The sequence below is a fragment of the Olea europaea genome, unplaced genomic scaffold (assembly GCF_002742605.1).
Source record: "Olea europaea var. sylvestris unplaced genomic scaffold, O_europaea_v1 scaffold2142, whole genome shotgun sequence".
NCBI classification, from domain to species: domain Eukaryota; kingdom Viridiplantae; phylum Streptophyta; class Magnoliopsida; order Lamiales; family Oleaceae; genus Olea; species Olea europaea.
Genome location: NW_019239393.1, coordinates 194,553 through 217,079, shown reverse-complemented (window position 1 = coordinate 217,079; position 22,527 = coordinate 194,553). Strand labels below are relative to the sequence as shown.

The following is a 22,527-nucleotide window of genomic DNA, read 5'->3' as shown; positions in this document are numbered from 1 at the left end:
ATAACTATCTCACATATTGGAATAAATAAAACAATAAGGGAAAGAATGTATTTATAGGGACACAAAAGGAGAGCTTTTGAGTTCTATTTGACGTGGGATTCATCAGAGTCCCATTAGACAATATTAAGTCAAAATTCTAAAAATCTCCCCGTTGAATTTGAATTGTGTGAGGTCCCCAAATAGTAAGTCTTCCATGTCTCCTCCAATTCAAATAATGGACCTTCACCGGAGTCCCATCTCTTCTACCCTCTTGGTCATGCCACTTGGAATATTTCAATGAACATTTTCTTTCACAACTACAAATCTCATAACAGACCATACCCCAACATAAGGAGTATACACTTAAAAATCAATAAATTCTAAGAATTTCATCCGCTAATGTCAAACAACCTTACTGAAAACTATGATACAACCTCATGTAGGACTTTCTTGAGAGTTCATCAATCATCACCATAAATTCCAGCATCAATACCAAACCAATGCACATGTGCAAATTTTGTGAATTTGCTAACAATAACACATCTCCTATCATGAAACTAATTGGCAAAAATCATGCCTTAAAGATGAACATTCTTACCAAAGAATATCATTATTCCTCCTGGAGAAAAGACACACGATGTTAGCGACAAAATTAGTATCTCCATCTATTGACTTTGAGAAATAGCCAAACCTACTCTTCCTTTTGGACATTTTTTCCTGAGGCGTCCAGGCTATTGAGTCTCCCAAAAATTGGGATTAATATATATATTTCTAAATTCTTGTTCAATCCAGACTGAATCAAAACATAATTGACATGAACTTGCCACAAGTTAAAAATTGATTCTTCCATCAAACTTATCCATATCACCTGACATAAATCCTTTATGTGATCCACCACTTTGAACAACCCGATGTTTTGATACTACTAGTTGGGAATTGAGATCAATTGTTTTATTCGTTCATAGGATCCTCGTATAGAGAATATATGGAGAAAATAACAAAGATTTATGTGAAAACTCCCAAATCGAAGAAAACCCGAATGGTAGTCAAAAGAGAGAGATTTCACTATGCGAGAATTTGTACAATCATATAGAACTACTCACCCCAAAACTCCAAGCACACCCCGAAACCGGACCAAGTGTAACTAACCCAAGATAGGCCATAACTATCTCACAAATTGGGATAAATAAATCACTATTGAAATAACTCTATTTATACAGACACAAAAGGATAACCTTTTAAATTCTATTCAATGTGGAATTTATAATAGTCCCATTACAGATTAGCAACAAAAAACCTATTCCATTTGGGATAGACACACAAAACTAAGGGTCCGTTTGATTGCAAGATTGAAATTTGGGTGAAAAGAAAATGAATTCCAAGAAATTGAATTGCCTAAAACTTTTTTTCTTAGGAATTGTCAATTAAATGTGTTTGATTTGCATAATTTTCCACCTGAAAAATGTTGAAATTTTGGATTTTTTTTTTGTATTCGTTTGGCTTTATTTTTCATGAAAATTGTCAATTAAAGGAAAAAAGTTGTTAAATTGTGAATAGAATTAGTTTCCATTGCCAATTTTCATGAAAAAAAAAAGCTAGAAGGGAATTGGTTTTCCACAAAACCAAGGAAATTGTTCACGTGTTGGGGAGAAGGGAAAGGAAATTGCAAAGAAAAATCTGCAATCAAACAAGCCAAAAAGGTGGAAAATGGAAAATGTGGCAAATCAAACAGGCCCTAACTCAAAATCCTAACAAAAACAACCATTTGGCATATCAACCCTAATATCTTTAACTTTAGTTAGAATTATCCCCAAAAATAAATAAATATTTTTACATCGAGTCATGCATTTACTGTTTCATGAATTCATTGACCACGGAGAAATAGTATCATACACGTCAAATACTCGTACCATGATCTTGTAGGATGTTTGATCAAAATATTAAGATTAGAATAATATCAATGGACTGAACAATGGAAAACTTTACAATTTCCTTAGTGCTATGTGGTGTAAGTCTATGACTAAAGCAATAATTCAAACATATGCTTTCCTATTTTACAGGCATTCTATTTGAACGTAGCGTTAACTAGATGATATTTTAGTATATTTTTTCAACAAGCTTGTAAATCCTCTACAGTAACCAATGTTTTCACAGGAAGCTGAGTTATCTATTTGCTAAGAGCTACTATTAATGTAGCTCTATGGATTGTAGTTCTAGATTTTTTAACTGGAATAGTTAATGTCAATTGAAATTTACCTGGAGCTCCACTTGAATTGAATAGCTTAAAACGTCACCGTTCTCATATATCTGAAATTTTTAGATTTTAAAGCATGATCCTCAATAGATTTAAGAACTATAAGAGCAAATAAAAAAAATAAAAAGTTAAGGGAGTTTGGGTGTGTTTGGATTCAGTTTTTCGCCTGTGTTAGTTTTCACAACTTTTTGTGCACAAACAAAAACATGTTGGTATTTGTTATTTAATGGATGAAAATGATAAAATTATAACCCTGATCCATTCCATGAGTATATCTATAGATCAACCGAGCTAGCACATAAAAAATATATAAAAATAAATTACATCCAGTAATAAACTAACAAAGTTAAAAGCCTAACTTGCAAACAATATGAAATCTATACATAAAGTAGCAAATAATAATCTCCTAAACTAAAAATCACATAACAAAATTTTAGTATACTACTACAAGTAAAAATAACCTAGAAATCTCTTCTATCATCACTATTACTATCATTCAGTCAATTGTCATCATGTTTGATTCCCTATCACCCTCGTTACTCAATTTCTTATTCTTTGACATCATCCTCCACTTGCAATGGTGTCTTCTTCTAGGTTATGGAAAAACAGCCAAAAAGCTAAGGTCGTAATAAAATGTCTAGAAAGGGCAAGACAAACAGGAGAAAACCTTAGTCACCATAAGAGTTAGAGTTGACGCATAATCAATAAGTCGAGGAGAAAGCCTAACAAGTGGCATTTGAGGCATAATCTTTGAAACTTTAATTAAAACCTCATAGGAGGCAAAACTTGAGCTCAAGCCTCAAAAGGTTTTTCTAAATAATACTTCATTTTTCCTACTTCTTTTTTAAATAAAGCTACTTATATAAACAAATCTAATACGCCCTTTTATATGATATGTTACGTTGGAACTTCTTAGCATCTTCAGTGCTAGAAGCTGCATTCTATTTGAAGCCTATATGTGAAAATTTTCTATTATACTTTTTAAATGCTTCCTTTTTAGTACAGCCATCAGACATCGATTCTTCACTTTCAGCTCTGATGTTATATCTGTTGAGCCAAGGCGAATAGAACGTCTGCTACGCAAGGAAACCCATCAAAAACTCTTTAAACTCAAATCTGATTCTTTTACCCAATCTTTAGGACACTTTTTGATCCTTACAGCCCACAAATCTCCAACTCCCCAGTCTTATAGCAAGCAATAATATTCCTTAACAATCCTATTTATCTGCTGCGCATACATCTATATTAATCAACAGCATCAAAACAAAGAATATGGGATGCTTTTCAAAGAAATTCACCCCACAAAGGCATAACAGAAATTTTAGTTAAGTCAAATGATGAATTGTTACTATTATTGCAACTTCAATAACCCCAAGATGAAAGTTAACAAGCTTATGAAACCATTTTTAAATGATTTCTTGGATTTATTAAATTCTGAATATCTGTCTATTTGGTTATTCAGTGAAACGGTTGATGGCTTGTGCGTCTGGAATACCTTCTCTCTTCTTGTGGAAAAGGGAGAATTAACATTTATACAGGGATTATTTGGAGTGGCGTTCTGGAAAGTTCAATTATATTAGCATTCTAGACAACCTAATTGCACCCACATAGAACAACAATACACTAAACTTCACCCCTAATAAATATAGGATTAATTAAATGAATCCTGTCCTGCCAGTCTTCCACTACGGCTGGTCTATTGCTACATCTACTGACAGATCGAGTGTAATCATGTCATTTATAACCACAACAAACCAAGTTATTTTTAGTCCACCTCTTCTTGTTCAAACCTGTTTGACTTTGATCAAATCACTCTTGCAAGTATAAACTTGTTTAGGTTTACACAAGAGAAAGTGAGAGGAAACCAGAAGATAAAAAGAAAGCGAACAGGCAACAAGAAATTAGGCCAAAAACAAGATATTTGTAGAGAAATTAAAAACATATTCAAGAACGTGAATAGCTTCATCAATTCCTTTAAATTTACATAGCATGTGCATTTATGATTCGAGTGAATAGGCACTGTATGTATACTAATCTCGTGTAGCCTAGTAAATTTAGAATTAGTTTCAGATGGGAGTAAATTAGTTTTCTTGATTTGACCAATACTGAAGTACATGGATAATGGTTATAGTAACTAGTAAGATAATTCCAGATTGTTGCTCAATGGCATATAATTGATAAATAAGTATGATATACAAGCATCTAATTTGTTTCCTGTTGGACAGTATTCATGTGGCCTTTTGTACGTTTTACCTGTTCAAATGAATTGGAATTTGCAAGGTTTTTATTTTGATACAAGAAGGGTTTTTCTTAAAAAATAACAATAAGGTACAGAAATTAATAATTAGGGTTAATTAGCTATATTACTTTTATAGTGCAGAGTTAGTTTATTATAAATTTATACAAGAAATGATGGTCTTAATTGTTTCCATGCAAGTATTACCTAAAGTATTTGAAGATTCCTTGAGCATGTTAACTTGTGACTTCGAGGAAATTCCCTATTTTAGGCATAAGTAATTATTCACAATATGAAAAGAACTGAATCTCTAGGTGATCTTGATGCATTTTAGGGTGTTTCTTTTAAGAAAAACTATGTACAACAATGTAAATGTGTTTTTGGGAATTTTTAATGAAATGAGGTTTATGCAAGTTCGCAAAATTATAAGAAATAATTTTAGTTTATCGGTAACTTTACTTCGAATTTTAATTATAATATGGAAATGCATGAGACTTTTACAAGTCGCCATACACGTGTTTTATTTCTAAAGAACACACAAGTGGAGTTATAACACGAGAAAAAAAAAGTGAGGAAAGTAAAACACCATACAACCAGCCAAAGAAAATAGACTGATGCAAGAAAAACAAAAGAGGAATCTTGAAGTTAATGAGCAAGTGTTTAAAACAACAAAAGATTCTTGCAACGATCTAGAAGATTTAACTACCAACGAAGATTGTATCCAATAAATTTAAGTTGGCTACATGAAACGTTTTCTGCCACTCCATTCAATTCATTTATAAATCTATTGGAAGATTCAAATTAATTACATAATTAGCAACCACAAAATCCTTGACACTTTTGGTCTACCCCCTTCTTCTAACTTGTTCTGCTGAGATCGTATCATTGTCATGAATAAGAGCATCTTTAAATCTATGCAAAATGTGTCTCAACCAATTAACTTGAGCTTTCCTTAATTCATCCTCACCAATTATTGAGTTGACAATAATTGGCTAAATGATCTTCCCGTCTCAACTACTTCCCATTATATAGAAACGAATTTACATACATACCACTAGTCCGCATCTAAATATGGTAACATACGAATATGTACATAATTAAAGTAGTATAATTTGTCCATAATCTTCGTCGATCTTATTAACACCCCCCAAATTGATATTGGATGATCTAGAAGCATCAATTTGCTCACAAAAAAAATTGATGTCGTTGGCGAGTCATCACCTTAGTAAACACATCAGCGATTTGAACATCCATAGTGACATGCGGAAGAGTAATGGTTCGATCATCATTAGTCTCACGCATAGAGTGACAATCCACTTCAATGTGCTTCGTACGCTCATGAAACACAAAATTAGCAATAATTTGAATGGCACTAGCATTGTCAACATATAGTGGAGTAGGATCAAGCTAAAGGCAATCAAGCTCCGCTAGAAGACCTCAAAACCAACCAATCTCAGAACAGGCAGAAGACAGTGCGATACTCAAATTCAGTGGAAGATATACCGACAGAATTTTGCTTCTTCTCCATGAAATAAGTGCACTATCAACAAACATACGCAAACCTGTATTCGAACGACGCGTATCCACACATCCAGCCCAATCAGCATCACTATAGCCCACACATCCAGCCCATACTTGGTGTACTCAGCAAGTATCTAATAATGAGAAGAACTACGAGCCAGGTGGAGATGTCGTGTTATGTACATAAATTGAAAGACTTGCTAGACAATAAAGGAGATATCGGGTCATGTAATAGTGAGGTAATTTACACTACCCACTAACTAGCGATACAAAGACGGATCAGGAAGAAGATCACCCTCCTCCTTTCTATATTTCACATTTACCTCCAAAGGAGTATCAATAGATTGAACATTCTTAAGTCCAGCCAATGTGATCAGCTCCTTTGTATACTTGTGCTGATGCATGTAAGTCCCGATTGGATCTGCAAGCACCTCAAGACCTAAGAAATACTGTAAAGCACCCAAATCCTTCATATGAAACGACTCCTTAAGTCGGTCTTGAAGATGAGATTAATTCGGAGTCGGTCTCGATAAAAATATATCATCCACATAGACAAGAAGTACAATACCCACCTAGCTGGCGATGATAAAGAGCGACAAATCATACTGACTTAGAGTGAATGAGAACCCAGTAAACTAGAAGGAAATTTATTAAACCAAGCACGAGGAGTGTGTTTCAACATATAAAGCGAACGCTTTAGCTTACAAACATCGGTAGAGGGCAAAGAGAAAAGTCCTACTGGGGTTGGCATATAGATATCTTCTTTAAGGTCACCGTGTAAGAAAGTATTCTTAACATTCATATGTCACAAAGACCAACCCCTGGAAGCATCTATAGCAGGAATGGTACAAAACGTTGTCATTTTGGCAACATGAGCAAAAGTCTCCTCATAATCCACGTCATATTCTTGACGATCACCAAGAGCAACTAATCGAGCTTTATATCGATCTAGGGATCTGTCAAGAGCGTAATTTAACAAAATAGACCCAATTACACCCACTAAGTTTGAAGTTAGCAGGACAAGGAATAATATCCCATGCGATTCTCATGAAGAGCTTGAAGAGCCTCTTGAATTGCTTTCTCCCGACAAGGTTGGGTAACTGCCTAAGAATAAGAAGTAGAATCTATGATATAAGATAAAGTTGCAAAGAAACCATACCAATTTGGAGGTTGAGTGATACGAGTGGATCGTTTAAGAGCTGGAGGCTGCCATCTTTGATATACTAAACCTGGTTTAAAACGTTCGACGGAGTGAAAGCCATCCTCAGAGCTAAAGAATGGAACCATATCAGAGAATATGATATGTTGCTGGAAGGAATACTGATTCTCAAAGAAAACCATATTGCGAGAGATATGAAATCGATTAGCAATACCATCATAACAAATAAAACCCTTATCAGCAATATTGTAACCCATGAAAGCATAACGTTTAGATTGAGCAGCAAACTTATGATGCTCATGAGGAGGTAAACGAACGAAGCAAATAAACCCAAAAGTATGCAACATGTCATAGCTAGGATGTGTATCGTACAGCCGAAAATAAGGTAAGTCAAATCCCAAATGTTGAGCAGGAAATCGATTTATCAAATGTACTGCTGTGGAGAGCTCTTCAACCCAAATTCTAGGCAGAATCAAAGATTCCAAGAGTAAAACGTTGACAACATCTAACAAGTGACGATTTTTTCTTTCACCCACCCTATTCTGCTGAGTATAAGGACAAGAACGTTGAAAGAGAATTCCCTTTTGTTGCAAAAAAGACTGACAATCATGGGACATATTCTCCACCGTTGTCGAACCTCAAATTTTGAATACTAAATGAGAACTGTGTCTAAATGTAAGTTACAAAAGTCTTATAGAGTGATATCGACCTCACTTTTAGATCTAAGAAAATATATCCAAGTGTAATAACTAAAATCATCAATAAAAGTCATAAAATATTTATAATGAACATGTTAAGTGATGGGTACCACACCCCAAACGTCATTATAAATAATCTTAAGGCATTTATCGACACGACCATCATAGTCTAGAAATGGAAGAGTCTTGCTTTTCAAAAGTTTACAAATATCACAATTAAGAGGCAAATTGAAGGGCTGAAATTGATCTTTATTACCCAAAAAACCATATTTCAATAAATGAGACAAAATTAAAGTATTAGGATGACCTAATCTCTTATACCAAATATCATGTTTAAGTCTAACATTAATACGAGCCAAAGATATAGCAGAAGGAATTGTAAACTGTAATGGAAATAACATTCAACTTTAGGCCCTCGCGTGATCATCTTTCCCAACCCCTGATCGTGCACAAGACAACCAACATGAGAGAAACACACATCATAGTTATTATCAACCAAGACCAATCGAAATCAAGTTAGTAGATAAGCCAGAAGACATAAAAACATTTTCGAAAGAAGACCCAATATCACCAATAGTTTCTCTTTGTGCAAAAGTTCACCTAGACATACATCAAACATATGAATCAGATCACAATTCAACAAACCCGCTTGAGCCACTTCAAATTCGGGTCATAATTTCATAAGAAGCAGATTGCAGGGCTGACATGCCGCCACGAGGACCTAGCATGAATTATCCCGAATTATTCACTCAAAAGTTTAGAAAATCAGAACAATATTGCTCAATAGTAAGATTACCCCAAATGTAGTTGGCAATCTCTAACTCCAACTGAAATATCCATGCATTATTATCTTGATAATAAATGCGCTTTAAATACTCCCGCATCTCTTTAGCAATAGTAAAGGAGCATAAATTATCCACCATGTGCGCCTCCATAAACCTCAAAATCCAAGAAATAATATGAGCATCCTTCATTTCCCATACACTTAGATCCTTAGTATCTTCGAGCGCTCTTAAATGACCCATCAATGTGACCCCAAAGCTTATTTAGATCCTTAGTATCTTCGGGCGCTCTTAAATGACCCATCAATGTGACCCCAAAGCTTATTCCCTTTTGAAAACATCTTGAATTGAAATTTCCATATGGGATAATTCTTTCCCATGAATATAACACAAAATGCTTCAATCAATGAACTCCAAAGAAACCACCACACAAACAAACACTATATAAAATTAGCCAAATCCAAAACAATTTGGCCCAAATCCATTCATCATTACCAAACCCAAATCGCCCCCAACAAATTGCCCAAATTCACGTCATAATCACCCATAGAAATCCACGACTAACCAAACGCCCAATCTCCGACAGTGCAGATTGTCGGCAACAAGCACAGTTTCAATGGCACCTCTAACGAATAGATTGCTGCCCACAGATGAACTCCCAAATTACAACCCATCACACAATCACACGGGATTGCGCAAATATCACGACCAAACCAGTCACTACCGACGTTGTCACCCACCAAATATGTCCAAGAGATTCAGCACTACCATAGCGCTGCACACCGATTGAATTGCATATGTTAGTACACCATAACGTCACATGTTGACAGGGATTTTGTCAATCGTTGACCTCCACAAGAAAACCAATACTTTGAGTGGCTGGGTATGTCAAGACCGAAGATTTAATATGAAAACTCGGGTATGCTCTGACACCATGACAACTATTGGCTGAATGATCTTTCCGTATGGGTTACTTCCCATTATAGAGAAACGAGTTCACATACATACTACTAGTCCGCATCTCATTATGGTAAATATAAATATGGTAACATACAAATATGTACATAATTAAGGTAGTATAATTTGTCCATAATCTTCATAATAATCCGTCGATCTTATTGATAGGAACTATATTCTCAATTTAATTTTTTGCAATTTCAGAAAGCCCACATATGCATTTTAAGATTCTCCTAAATACATCTTACAGGCATTTTGTCCTTTGACAATTCAACATTAGTACCCCAAAGCATGTCATAAAATTCACGTAGCCTTCTCCTGTTATTCTAATCAATGTCATCCAATGCATTACATTCTCTTCAATTCCTCCTACATTGTTAATAATCAAACCTAAATATCTAAAACTGCCATTTTAAGGAACACACCATCCAACCACTACCAAAGTGGCATTGCATTTATATTTGTCGATGTTCCAAATTTCTAATCAATTACTTAAAAATGTTAAACTTCAAAACACTCCTCCAAAGTTCTAAGTTACAAATTACCCTTTTTAGTCTCATCAACTAAAAGTCTAAATCTATGTCATATTTAAAAATATATCATCAACGAAGAACATAAGTGTGTCTACACTATTCGCTGTTCGGTTTTTTTGTTTTTTTTTTTTTTTTTTTTTTTTTTTTTTTTTTTTTTATGTTATCCTTCACTTTATGGGTTAATCTGTTACGGTTTGATATATGTAGCACTTACACTTTCAGGTAGGTGAAAATGCCTAAACTTGCACCATAGCAACCAAGAGACAATATCAAATATATGTGCCGCCATAAAATTTATTACAAAAAAAACACCACATGCTTCTTCAGGTACCCTTTTGAATGAAGCCAGTTAACCCAATAGGTATGCCTTGCAGCTCCGAACTGAAATGATAACTACAGTAGATAGAACTTCAAAACAACTAAATCTTAGCAATTGAGGGATCACATTTTAAATAGCACCTAAATTAAAGCATTCTACAATCCTCATTACAATTCACATCCCAATAGGCTCCCGGTTAGAATACTTGATTATTTTAAGACTTAAAGTCTCAAACAAAATCTGTAAGCGAAAATTATTAAATATTCAATTTTTATCCAAAAAAAATTCCCAAGAAAGAGAAACTCACCAGGGTATTATCCAAAGTCCCCACAAGAATGAATTTCCCATTGGGTGAAAACTTGACGAAACTAACTGGAGGATGTTCCTCATCGACCAAAGTCTTCATACAATGGCCAGTAGAAGCATCCCAAATCCTACACAATCCATCATAGCTACTCGAAACGATCATTGTCCCATCGTGATTAAAATTAACCGCTGTCACAGGGTCCGAGTGTGCAGGGAGGACCTTAAGGCACTTTCCAGACTTCACATCCCAAATGCGTACAGTCTCATCAAAAGAGCCGGAGGCAAGCATGTTGGAGTGAGGATTAAAATTCAAGCAGAACACGTAATTAGCGTGTCCACTGAGAGTCTTAATGGAGGACCCGGTGGCGACGTCCCAGAGGCGGATGGTGCGGTCGTCGGAGGCGGTGGCGAGCAAGCGGGAATTGGAGGAGAAAGCCACGTCCGAGATGCCTTGAACGTGGCCCTTGAATTCGTGGTGAGTAACAGTAGGAGAGGCAACGGAGTACGTACGAACGGTCTTGTCAGCAGAGGAGGATGCAAGGAGGCGGCCGTCATCGGAGAATTTGACTGTGGAAAGGGCACGTTTGTGGCCCGTGAGCGTGTGTTTGAGTTTGTAGGGTTTGAAAGACTCTGTTGGCTCCGCCATTGCGTGTATGTATGCACTGTACGTGGGTTTTAAAGTTGAGAATGGAGTTTTTCGTTTTTGAGGGATTTTGCAGCTGCACTATCCTATATGTGGAGAATGGGGGTAAGGTTTTGCTTTCGAGAATGTGGATCACATTTTGGCGGAAAAAGAACTGCTCAAGGTTAATTAACTTTCTCGTGTTATTGGCTTGTGAACTTAAAAAGTTAAGCCCGTTAGGTACTCATTTTTTTATAAATGTATTTTTCTCTCTCTTCTTTTTAATCACACATTTTTTATTAAAATAATATTATACGTAAATTAAAAAATTTTCTTTATTTTTCAATCACACATTTTTATCAATTTACTATTCAAAAATACATTTTTACATAAAAATATCTTCCAAACACCCTCTAATTCTATCAAGGGGCTTATAATTAGATTATAACTTAGCTTGTGCTATTTATATCCACAATATATATATATATATATACATCCCTATTTAAATATTAAATTAAAAATTAATATTTTCGTCCACATCAAATTTTAATATTGTCCTTATTAAATTCATTTATTTAGGACCTGTTTGAGCCATATTATTCTAAAAAAATACATTCTTAAACAGTGATTTGATATCACTTCAATCACCCATTTTTCAATAAAGTAATATTACACGCAGATTAAAAACTTTTCCTTATTTTTTAACCACACATTTCCTATCAATACACTATTCAAAAATGCATTATTACCAAAATTATGTGGCTCAAACACCCCCTTAAATATTATATAGATCAATACAAAATTTATATTTTCATCCCACTATAAATACATTCACAATACAATTTCAAAATTTTTTAAAAATCGCTATATTCATCCAATCACTATCAACATTTAATATAGTACTTACTTTTCATTTTCTAAATTGTTATGTCAGTACTTTAATATTTAATTATAAAAGTTAGTAAATCTCTTTTCTTGAATTAATAGGATTCTATTAAGAGTATAATGCTCAAACAACCAAATAGCTCCATCTTCAAATCAAATGTTAATAAGTTGTTATTATTATTATTATTATTATTATTATTATTATTATTATTATTATTATTATTACTACAATTATAACTCTAATAATATGTTGATTTTAATTCCGTTGAAGATGATATTTTATTATTAGAGTTTTATAATTTTAGATGAAGATGGTATTTTATTATTATTAGAATTTTAGTTAACCACAAACTCTAAAAAAATATAAAAATGTTCAAAAAAATTTATGAAAATAAACACTGGTGGATGATGTTAGAACGATATATTTTTATTTAATTTTATCTATATCTATTTAGGTAAATTTACATAAAATAAAAACTACGGATATAAGTAACGATACCCTTGCATTAATAAGCACCCTTAAAATCATTTTTATAAAATCATATTTAAAGATGATTGGTTAATTTCATGTTACTCCTAATATACTTTGTTAAAGTTATTATTTTCAATTCTCAATCTTATTGTCCCCACCGCACCGTTGGATGTAGTGAAGTCAGCTGTCCAACACCCCTAATTAAAAAAAAATTATTATTATTATTATTATTATAACTCTAATAATATGTTGATTTTAATTCCGTTGAAGATGATATTTTATTATTAGGGTTTTATAATTTTAGATGAAGATGGTTTTTATTATTATTAGAATTTTAGTTAAACACAAACTCTAAAAAAAATATAAAAATGTTTAAAAAATTTTATGAAAATAAATACTAGTGGATGATGTTAGAATGATATATTTTTATTTAATTTTATCTATGTCTATTTAGGTAAATTCACATAAGATAAAAACTATGGATATAAATAACAATACCCTTGCATTAATAAACACCCTTAAAATCATTTTTTTTTAAATCATATTTAAAGATGATTGGTTAATTTCATGTTACTCCTAATATACTTGTTAAAGTTATTATTTTCAATTCTCAATCTTATTGTCCTCACCGCATCGTTGGATGTAGTGAAGTCAGCTGTCCAACGCGATCTGTTTGGTTGGGGCCCTTAACTTTTTCCTAGAATAACCAGGGTCTGCCAAACAAGTCGACCTCTGAGGGGAAAGGTTCGTCAATTTTGACACCATTAATCTGATCCTTCTTCGCACCATCTTCTCTTGCCATTGTGCTGCTGCCTTCAGAAGAATTAAATTTATGCACCTGCTAGTTTACCACTGTAATACCAACCATTTCAAATTGTACAATTGGTACCAGTTTGCTCAACTGGCGGTTTGGAAATGGAGAGTGGTGTGCAAGAACAATGTCAGTGATTTTCTTCTGCCAAAATTAAAATGACATAACTGCACTTGTGTACAAAGCCTTAGAACTACAATCCTGCTATTGACATACCAATTGTATAAAATTGCGGCTGGCTAACTCTTCCAGAAGCCATCCCAAAATCTCTCTCCAAATGAATAGAAGAAAATGAATTGGACAAAATCAACATATCACCTTTGGCCACAGCTATTTGACTACTCTACTCCTAACACCACCTACCCATATGTACATTTGGAGGGAAAAGAAATGGAAGAGGGAACAAAATATCTAAAATTCACTGATCTGTTCTCTGAAAAATTGGCCTGGCTAAGTATGAAAGACAGTAGCTCTAAAAGTGATCTGCCAGGAACTTGGAAGTATGATGTGAAGGCAGCGTTTGGGAGATACTTTGCCGGGTAGCGGATGGAGCATTCGGAAAAAATTGTTGATAGTTGAGCCTACTGAAACCTTGCCCCACTTGACTATGTCCAGAAAGATCTTGGGATATCTCTTCATGATGCACCAGCAGTCCTTTGTGAGGACTACTCATATCAGCACAAGAATTCTTCTGTCCTTCCTGTGCATTAGTGTGTGTCCATGTATCCTGTTTGGAAAATTCACAAGTTAGTACTGCATCAAAAGACATCCAGAACATGTGATTATAAAAATTAGAAACTTTTTTTTCTCAAATGTGGCCTTATCTGTAGGACAAACTTATAACAGTTAATAATACGAATACCTGCTGCTGCTGCTTGAAGTTTGCAGTTAAAGATGAAGTTGATCTACCACTCTCACTGTATGGCGTGTTATGGCTTCTCATTTGTTGAAATGAATAGCACAAGCCATGAGAATGTTGGTCGAGGGAACCAAAACCAGAATCTGGCTGGTTGCTGTACCAGTGCTGATGGGCCGATGAGTACCCATGAGAAATGTAATAAGATCTATGGTGCTCTTCTTGGCAAAATGCATGAGGAATTTTCTGATTTTCAAAATCAAAAGATCTTGAACTAAACTGCTGGTCTTGTGGGAAGATGCAAGGTGATACAGCATGAGATTGACCATTGCATGAAAAACAAGATAGTGGAGTTACCGGAGTATATCTCCCATAATCCAAACTTGGTGACTGACTCCTGTCAGACGGCCTAACTGGCTGTTTCATTGTCGAGTCTTCAATAGATATTCCTTGTTGTGCACCAAGATCTAATATCTGTTTCTCATCAAATCCTAAGCTCATGATCAGACTCCACAGATTTCTGTGTGCTTCTCTTTGGTTGTAAATAATTTGATCTCTCATTGCCATTTCAAACTGAAGCTCAGTATTAGCAATTCCCTGCATATGTTATGGTATATATATAAAGGCTTTGTACATAGGGAAAAAGGAGGAAAATCGCCCAGAGTTGAAAGGGAGCCATCTTTCTGAACTGAAAAGAACATCGTGTGTGATCAACAAGGAAAAAGCGACGAAAATGGTATTTCCCTAGTACCAAGTTTGAACAGAAAATTTATAAATTATATTTCTTCTGACAAGAGTCAAGCATGAAGAAAGGATAGCCCAAGCATGAAGAAAGGATAGCCCAGATTGAACTTTTTGTCAAATGAATATGTAAAAAGTAAAATGTACTCTAGTAAATCACAATATTTCTTTACCAGCAGCCTGTATTGACTGAGAATTCGCAAATACGTTTTGTTTCCATTGTTTCTAATGGAATCCTCGGTCCTATTTTGTAGTTGGCGCCTGTGCTCCTCATTTGCTTCAATTTCCTTTGTATGCAGAAAGTAATAATGTTTTAGTGAACAGGAGATCAAATAAAATATAGAAGACATGGAACAATTGGGAGTATCACCTTTTGATAACTGACACCAAGCTCATCGTTGTCACGAATGTTATCAAGAATCACTTGACGCCGTGCTTGTAAAGCCAGTACAACTGCTCCATCTTTTTCAATAGACTGCAATGGCAACAATTGATAATGCTTTAAAATAGACAATACACAAATTAGTATTCAATATAAAATGAACTTTACAAAATTTAGATAGAATTATCCCTAGAGGAAGTGATAGGGGAGAATAAAAAGACCATTGACTGATGACTGCTATACTGTAGAGTTTGAAAATTCATAGTGTTCTTGAATCTTAAAAGAAGCAAGAAAAAATTGGCAGAAGAATTACGGGGACAACATTCAAGATTTGTAGCTTAGATATCAGGATTCTGTAATTCCCACCAACCTGTTGTTTTGCAATAGCGTCATCGAGATGTTGGAGTTCAGTGCGATTGCGGAGGTTAGTTTCTTCAAGCTCAAACAAAGCCTTCTGTAAATTTATCCTTTCCTGGACATTTTCACTGGTTTCTTGGCTCAATAAGTTCAACCAAGAGAGTTCATCATCTGCTGCTTTTTCAGTAGGCTTGGCACTTAGTTGTGAGTCTTTTTCAGCTAATTCCTTCCTCAACAGGCTAACTTCACTCTGTAAAAGTCAATATGGTGTGTCCTTATATTAGACTAGGAATTATAATCCAAACAACAAAGATGATAAAAACCAATATTTACCTGAAGATTGTCTATCATTTTTTGGTAGTCTGATACATGAGCATTAACTGTACCTATATTTTTCTGAAAAGTATCGTAATGATTATAAATATACACATCAAGCAATTTAAGCTAATCGAGTTATCAGGACATTAGTACAAAAGAACAGGAAAAACGTACTTCAGTGACCTGAGATCAGCTATAATCATAAGAGTATACAGCAGATATAGTACATGACAGATAAAAATAACTAATTATATGAATCATCAAATTAACCTGTTACATAATCAGGAAAATTTTTTGAGCAAGTTCTCAATTTAACAACATGAAATCATTTTAGTTTTCATCGTCATAAGCTCAAACCTGGTACATCATCAAAATGAGAATTTTTTTCTTACCTGGATATGCGTCTTAATTTCCTTTGCTCGGTCAGCATATTTCAAAGTATTGACAGTATGGTGATACTGACTGTCAGCTGGTGACACGGTGGCAATCATTATTGTTTGAGAATTACCACTCAGACCATCTTTAAGAATCCGTGTCAACTTGCTGAAGAAAAATTAATGTTAGCTGCATTCGCTAGAGAAATACACAGTACAATAATAATAGTTACCTATTGTAGTTCTTTTTGTGTGTGTGTGTGAGAGAGAGAGAGGGAGAGAGAGAAACCTGTTGCGATAAGGAACATAAGCTAGACCCTTCTTCCGTTGTTTCCCCAAAGCGTTTATGCAATTTGCCAAAGCAAGAAGTGATCGATTGATATTGGCACCATCTCTGAATTTTTGGCCCACACTGTTTGTTTCAGATGCTCGTTCACTGCATTATGAGTTTCATAATAATAATTGCACACCTTTAAATAAAGGAGGACTGAAACCATAGGGAAAAAAAATAACAGACTAGAGGACAACCTGCCGGCAAGATCTACAAGTGCAAGTTTTCCCCTAATAACCTGATTAGAATACTTCCTTTGCTGTTTTCTTGTCACACTTATCTCCAAAACTGCATGTGATCTGTCAAATAGACATTAAAAACATGTGACAAATCATGCAGCAAAATCAATCTGCTATTACTGGTTGCCACTATCATTGAAAAAAGGCCCTTCTCATTGTCTTTTGCAGTTGTCAATGTAATGTTTCCTAGATTAGCTCTTGGACTTCTCCCAGCAATGTTAGATATTTTAATGGGTTGAAAATGTGATTTATCAAAGATTGAAGCAAAACCATTATACCCCATAAACGGAAGAAGAATTACCCACCGCGAGGAAGTTCCATTAACCTCAGTGCTTTCAGTTTTTCGTCTACTGTTCCCCAAATTTAAAAGTTCAAGGATCCTATCAGCTGAGTTCACCTGCATACAACATGACCGTTAAGGACTGACAATTCCCTGACATCGAGTAAAGCTGATATACCTGTTGATAAATAAAAGGTAAAAATGTATGTAGACTATACAGGAAGATTTAGCAAAACAATGTCAGATAGTGTAGTGCAGAATGGTACTAATTTCTGGAAAAGATGGGCTCTCAACCACATATAGTGTTACCATCTATTTGAAATTTTCCAATACACAACATGTACAGTAGCAGAAACCAGTGATGAATCACTCTGCTGGAGAATGCAGACTGAGTTTTGCAGGAATCATTGGTTATTTGACTTGTCAGAATAGTATTTATTATTTTGGAAAATTAAATATTATGTAACACGATATTAGGATTCAATGAAATTAAACTCAAACCAATTCAGATTGTGCAATCACTGCAAGAATCTTTAAAGCTAATAGTCAATTTAAAAAAGCATTTGACGCTTACACTTTGAGGCACTCCTCATATGAGGCTGCTATTTAATAGCCTTAAAGATTGCGCTTAGAGTGATATTTGCCAAGGCCTATGCCTTACTGAGGCACAAGACATACACTTCAGGGAGACAGAGGTGTGCACTACTTAGTCATCTTTTGCTAAGCCTTTTATTTACCCCGCTTAGCTTTTTGGTCTGGTTTTTCTCATGGCTTAGAACATGTTAAGGTTGACCGCGAAAAAAACTAGACAGAAAAGAATTGGTTATTGGAAAGGAGAACAAGTGAAGTGTCGTATGTTGTAGCCTCCTACAACCGAAGTCCCCTAACAAATTGAATTTGCAACATTCTGGTGGCAGATTCACGTGACTTCATTCTTCTCTTTCTTTTATGTTTTCTTCTGAAGGAGCGGATGGGAGGGGAGCAGCTGTTAAAATTAAGCATTGGGTATACTATCCTACGGCTACAAGTATCTTCTCAAATGTGATTGGCATATCATAAAGTTTTGAGACCTTGTTTGATTTTGACTTGAGAAGTGATTTTTTTGGAGCACGTGCAAAATTATTAGTTGGGAGAATTTGTGGTTAAAAATGAGTTGGAGGAAAAAGGATTTTGAAAAATTAAAATCGAACAAGGCTAATAAATCTGCCACAGTTCATCTTGTCAGGGTTATGATACAGACAGAAGTTGGATAAACTGAATCAGCACAAGAATTCACCTTGATACTTCTAAGGCCAGCAACAATGATTCCAAGCTCAGGATCCTCTCTGAGTTCTAAGTGACCCGATGATTTTTCAAGCAAGTCATAGATGACCTGCATGTGGTAAAGCCAAAAATGAGCTGATATTTGTCTCGTGTGTATCAAACATCAGCAAAAACGCAAGCGCTCTACCTCATTGTAGACTTCGAGGTATGAACAAGTAACTTCAAACTTATCAGAGCTATTGTCTTTCTCAATAAGATCAAAGATTGTATTTAGACTGAGAACCATAAGCCCGGGGTCATTTGGAGTTCCGACCATGGTATATGTTTTGCCACTGAGGATGTTCAAGTAGAAGACACATTAGATATCAAATGTTATGAACTATTTTTTGGCAGAAAATATGCTAACTTTTAAAAACCAATCCAAGTAGTATCAGCCAGAAAAGACATCTCCAATCTTTTAGTTTGTTATTTATGGCTTTAAAAAATTAAATTACCTCCCAGTGGAACCATAAGCAAATATAGTGGCATTAAGACCTTGGACGACCCCAGAAATCGTTGAATGAGTTCTCCTGTAGACATCCTGAAAGAAAATGGCATAGAGATAATTTGTACAGGCATATTTCAACACCATTGTCAATGATAATCAAATCACCTTTTCAAATTTGAGCAAATTAGGACACTAATGCCTATAACTTCCACATTCAAATCTAAATACACTCCAAAGCATAGGGCAATCACAATACACGTGCTTAAGCCCATGTTTGGTACAGATTTTTAAATCTTATTTTTTCCCAAACTCATTTTCAAGTTTCAACTACAAATTCTTCCAATAAAATAATTTTGCACGTGAACCCATAACTTTTCTTTACTTTTTAACCACACATTTGCCAAAAATATCACTCTTCACAAAATTATTCTCAAAAATCTTTTGTCGAACAGGCCATAAAATTCAGTCATTAAAGAGATAAGAACAGGTTAATCACATATAGCTTCCTAAGGAATTCTCTTTTCAATATTTTTCCCTTCTCCATGATCAATAGACAGTAATAAATTCACAGGATGTTTAATAACATTGCTCTAGAAAACTGTACTAAACACGTGAAATCCAATCACCCCTAATTCACTGGTCTATGAAGCATCATATTACTTAGAGAAGTGTGAAATTACCAATAGATCGATCATATGCAAGTTTATATGACGATCAAACAGACGAATGAATAGACGACGTAATAATATCATATTAGAGCAAAAAAATCTGATATTTATTTCACAGATATTCCATGCATGACAGATGCATCATCAATACACAGATATGCCAATAAATAACACCGATAAGGCACAAGTGGAATATGACTAGAGAGAGTATATGAGATACCAAATTGGTGGAGTTAGGGCCAAAGGCATGATCAAAAGTGTATCTACGTTCCTTTGTTCGATTCTGAATGCGATCTAAGTAGTCCTTTGAAAGGTCAGGATCCAAAACAACCACCTCCTACAATTGCCATTGATCGTAGATTACTTCATTCCTCGATTATTTATGAAATTTAGCTCCCTCTCTCTATTAAATCCAGAAATGCATTTATAAAACGATAACAAACCTGATGATTGTGCACTCTAACTATATCACGCCCATAGTCTCTCTCAGTTAATGGCCTACATTTCACAGCAACCTACACTCAACCAATGAATTGCATAAGAAGTCTCCAAGCAGAGGAGGATGACGAAAACAATAAAATGGTAGTAAAACACAACAAATTTCGGCAAAAATAATGAAGATACAGTGAGAGTTGTGGTTTTCTTGGTAGGAGGAGCTCTAATGCTTGGCATCTTCAGTCCACATTCCTTTCTTAGAATTTAGCTTCAATCGTATCTCCAATCTTCGAATACCTTTGCCGACGAATAATAATCTTCCTTCAAAATTCAATATCAAAAGGAGGGAAAAAAAAAAAAAAAGGGAACAAAGCCTAATTACTCTTATATATGTGCTTACCGCAATTAATCAGAAATTAAACTTTCGAATTTTTAAGTACAAACATCGCCATAATGCATTTCAAATTGAAAGGCACAGCTGTCCGAAAAAGAAAATTACAGAAGAAAAATGAAATCTCACACTTTTGAATCAAAAGTGATAACAGAATCATTAAACCCTTGCTTGAACAAATCTAGCATTTTAAGCAAACCAGAAGAATAACATCGTTCAAATCAAGGGACAAAAAAAACAAAAGGAAAAGGAATCGCCTAAAAAACACCGATCAGCGTATTTACACCAATGAACACGACGCCGTCCGGGAATGATTCGAGAGAAATTTGTTTTCAGCTAAAAGCACCGAATTCTTGGGAAGGATAAAAAAAATTAACATATCTTCTTGAAATGATAAACTGAAAACCAAATAAGAAATTAAAAATTCAACAAACTGGCCCGAAGAAATCAATTTTGTCTTTCTCTAATCTTTAAGCATTCAAGTAAAGCACGACGAGAACGCCATTGCATTTAATTTTGTAGTAATTGAAAATATCTAATATTTATATATTAATTAACCAGCTACGGTTTTTTTTTTTTTATTCGACATGGAAGAAGACGACAGTGTTTATAAATATTTTATTTCTAGTCTTCAATTTTATTAATGTTTGCCTTATTAATTGTGGAGTGCATGCATTCTTAGAACCGTTGTATAATTGTTACCGTTGACTTGATAGTGAAGAAAGTGAAGTGTGGTGTTTGGAGGAAAAAGGTATTTCTGGACTTCTGTGACAGGCAAAAATCAATTTCGTTAATTGATTTTGATGGGAGTTTAGGAGATTCAGTTTTATGATTGTATCTTTGAAAAGTGAACGTGACCATGCACAAAAAGTTTTGGGACCGGTCAATGTAATAACTAGGATCAGTTTTTAACTACTCATTTGGGATTTATTTGAACCCAATTTTTGGGAGGACAGCAGTCTGTTTGGGAGTGATTTTTTTTCAAAAAATTGATTTTTTGACCGTTATTTCACTATTTCAGTCGTTATATTTGATTTTTTCTCTTATATGTGGACCCCACTTTTCTCTTAACGATCAAAAAATTAATTTTCAAAATGACTCCCAAACAGGCTCTAGATTTTATAATAATGATTTTCCTGGAGAATTCGTGATTAGAAAATAGGAAAAAGTTTAGAGTTTGAGTGTAAAATTATTTTGTCCCTATTTGGTTTGAATAAAAATTGATTTTTAGCAGATACTGATAAAGTTGATGAAATGATAGATTAAAAAATTGCTAAAGTTGTGAATCTCATAAAATATATTATTAAAAATTTGAATTTAAGAAATGGGAGCAAATAAGAACTTTATTTGAAGAATGTGTGATTGAAAATGTTTTGAGAAATAATTAATCTTCAAAGAATGGAGATCAAGCACATGCTTAGCATGATTAGTTGAATAGTATTATGAAGTATAATAAATAAAGTTAAAATATTATTTATGGTTGATATGACTTATTTGAATAGTGTGCTAAATGCCTAAAAAAAACATAAATGTTACCTTCATCGGGTAAATTTATGTGTGTTGAATAGGCATTCTAGTGTGTGGACAAAATTTGAGACGTATAGAATACATAAAATGGATTCACTATAGGACGAAGACAAACTAAGTCCATGTTTGACTTGCATTTCTTGAAATTCATTTCCTCAAGCTCATTTTCAATTATACAATTCACAAACTTTTGTCAAAATTTACTAAAGTATAATTTTTATTCAAATCAAACAGGGGCTAAGATGGCAAAGAGTAGATAGAAGAAAGAGGCATTATAAAACGAACGGTCCACTAGCCCAAAACGAGTTGGCTTGAGTAAAAAGAGTGTTTGGCTCAACTTGACT

General features: G+C 34.4%; 2 protein-coding genes across 4 annotated transcripts in view; both read right to left on the bottom strand.

The window, feature by feature from the left end:
- LOC111380422 (COMPASS-like H3K4 histone methylase component WDR5A) overlaps window positions 1-11,536 on the bottom strand; it is a 12,274-nt gene extending 738 nt beyond the window's left edge. The window contains exon 1 of the mRNA XM_023003981.1: window positions 10,746-11,536. Coding sequence (XP_022859749.1) covers window positions 10,746-11,390 — 645 coding nt within the window. The 5' untranslated portion in view covers window positions 11,391-11,536. The remainder of the gene's footprint in view (window positions 1-10,745) is intronic.
- Window positions 11,537-13,721: 2,185 nt separating this feature from the next.
- LOC111380424 (kinesin-like protein KIN-8B) lies at window positions 13,722-21,210 on the bottom strand. 3 transcript variants are annotated; one of them, XM_023003983.1, is made up of 17 exons: window positions 20,666-21,210; window positions 20,455-20,586; window positions 20,274-20,345; window positions 20,051-20,167; window positions 19,170-19,255; window positions 18,863-19,007; window positions 18,689-18,784; window positions 17,438-17,529; window positions 17,091-17,192; window positions 16,852-16,998; window positions 16,581-16,731; window positions 16,204-16,266; window positions 15,884-16,120; window positions 15,502-15,606; window positions 15,305-15,418; window positions 14,397-14,987; window positions 13,722-14,261 (listed from the first exon to the last, which is right to left on the bottom strand). In XM_023003983.1, exons 2-17 carry the CDS (start codon window positions 20,500-20,502, stop codon window positions 14,007-14,009), a joined length of 2,421 nt encoding a protein of 806 aa, XP_022859751.1. In that variant the 5' UTR covers window positions 20,503-20,586; window positions 20,666-21,210; the 3' UTR covers window positions 13,722-14,006. The 3 variants fall into 3 exon arrangements, with proteins under 3 accessions (XP_022859751.1, XP_022859752.1, XP_022859753.1); XM_023003984.1 differs by having other exon boundaries at window positions 20,455-20,582; XM_023003985.1 differs by having other exon boundaries at window positions 20,455-20,562.
- Between the last annotated feature and the right edge of the window lie 1,317 nt (window positions 21,211-22,527).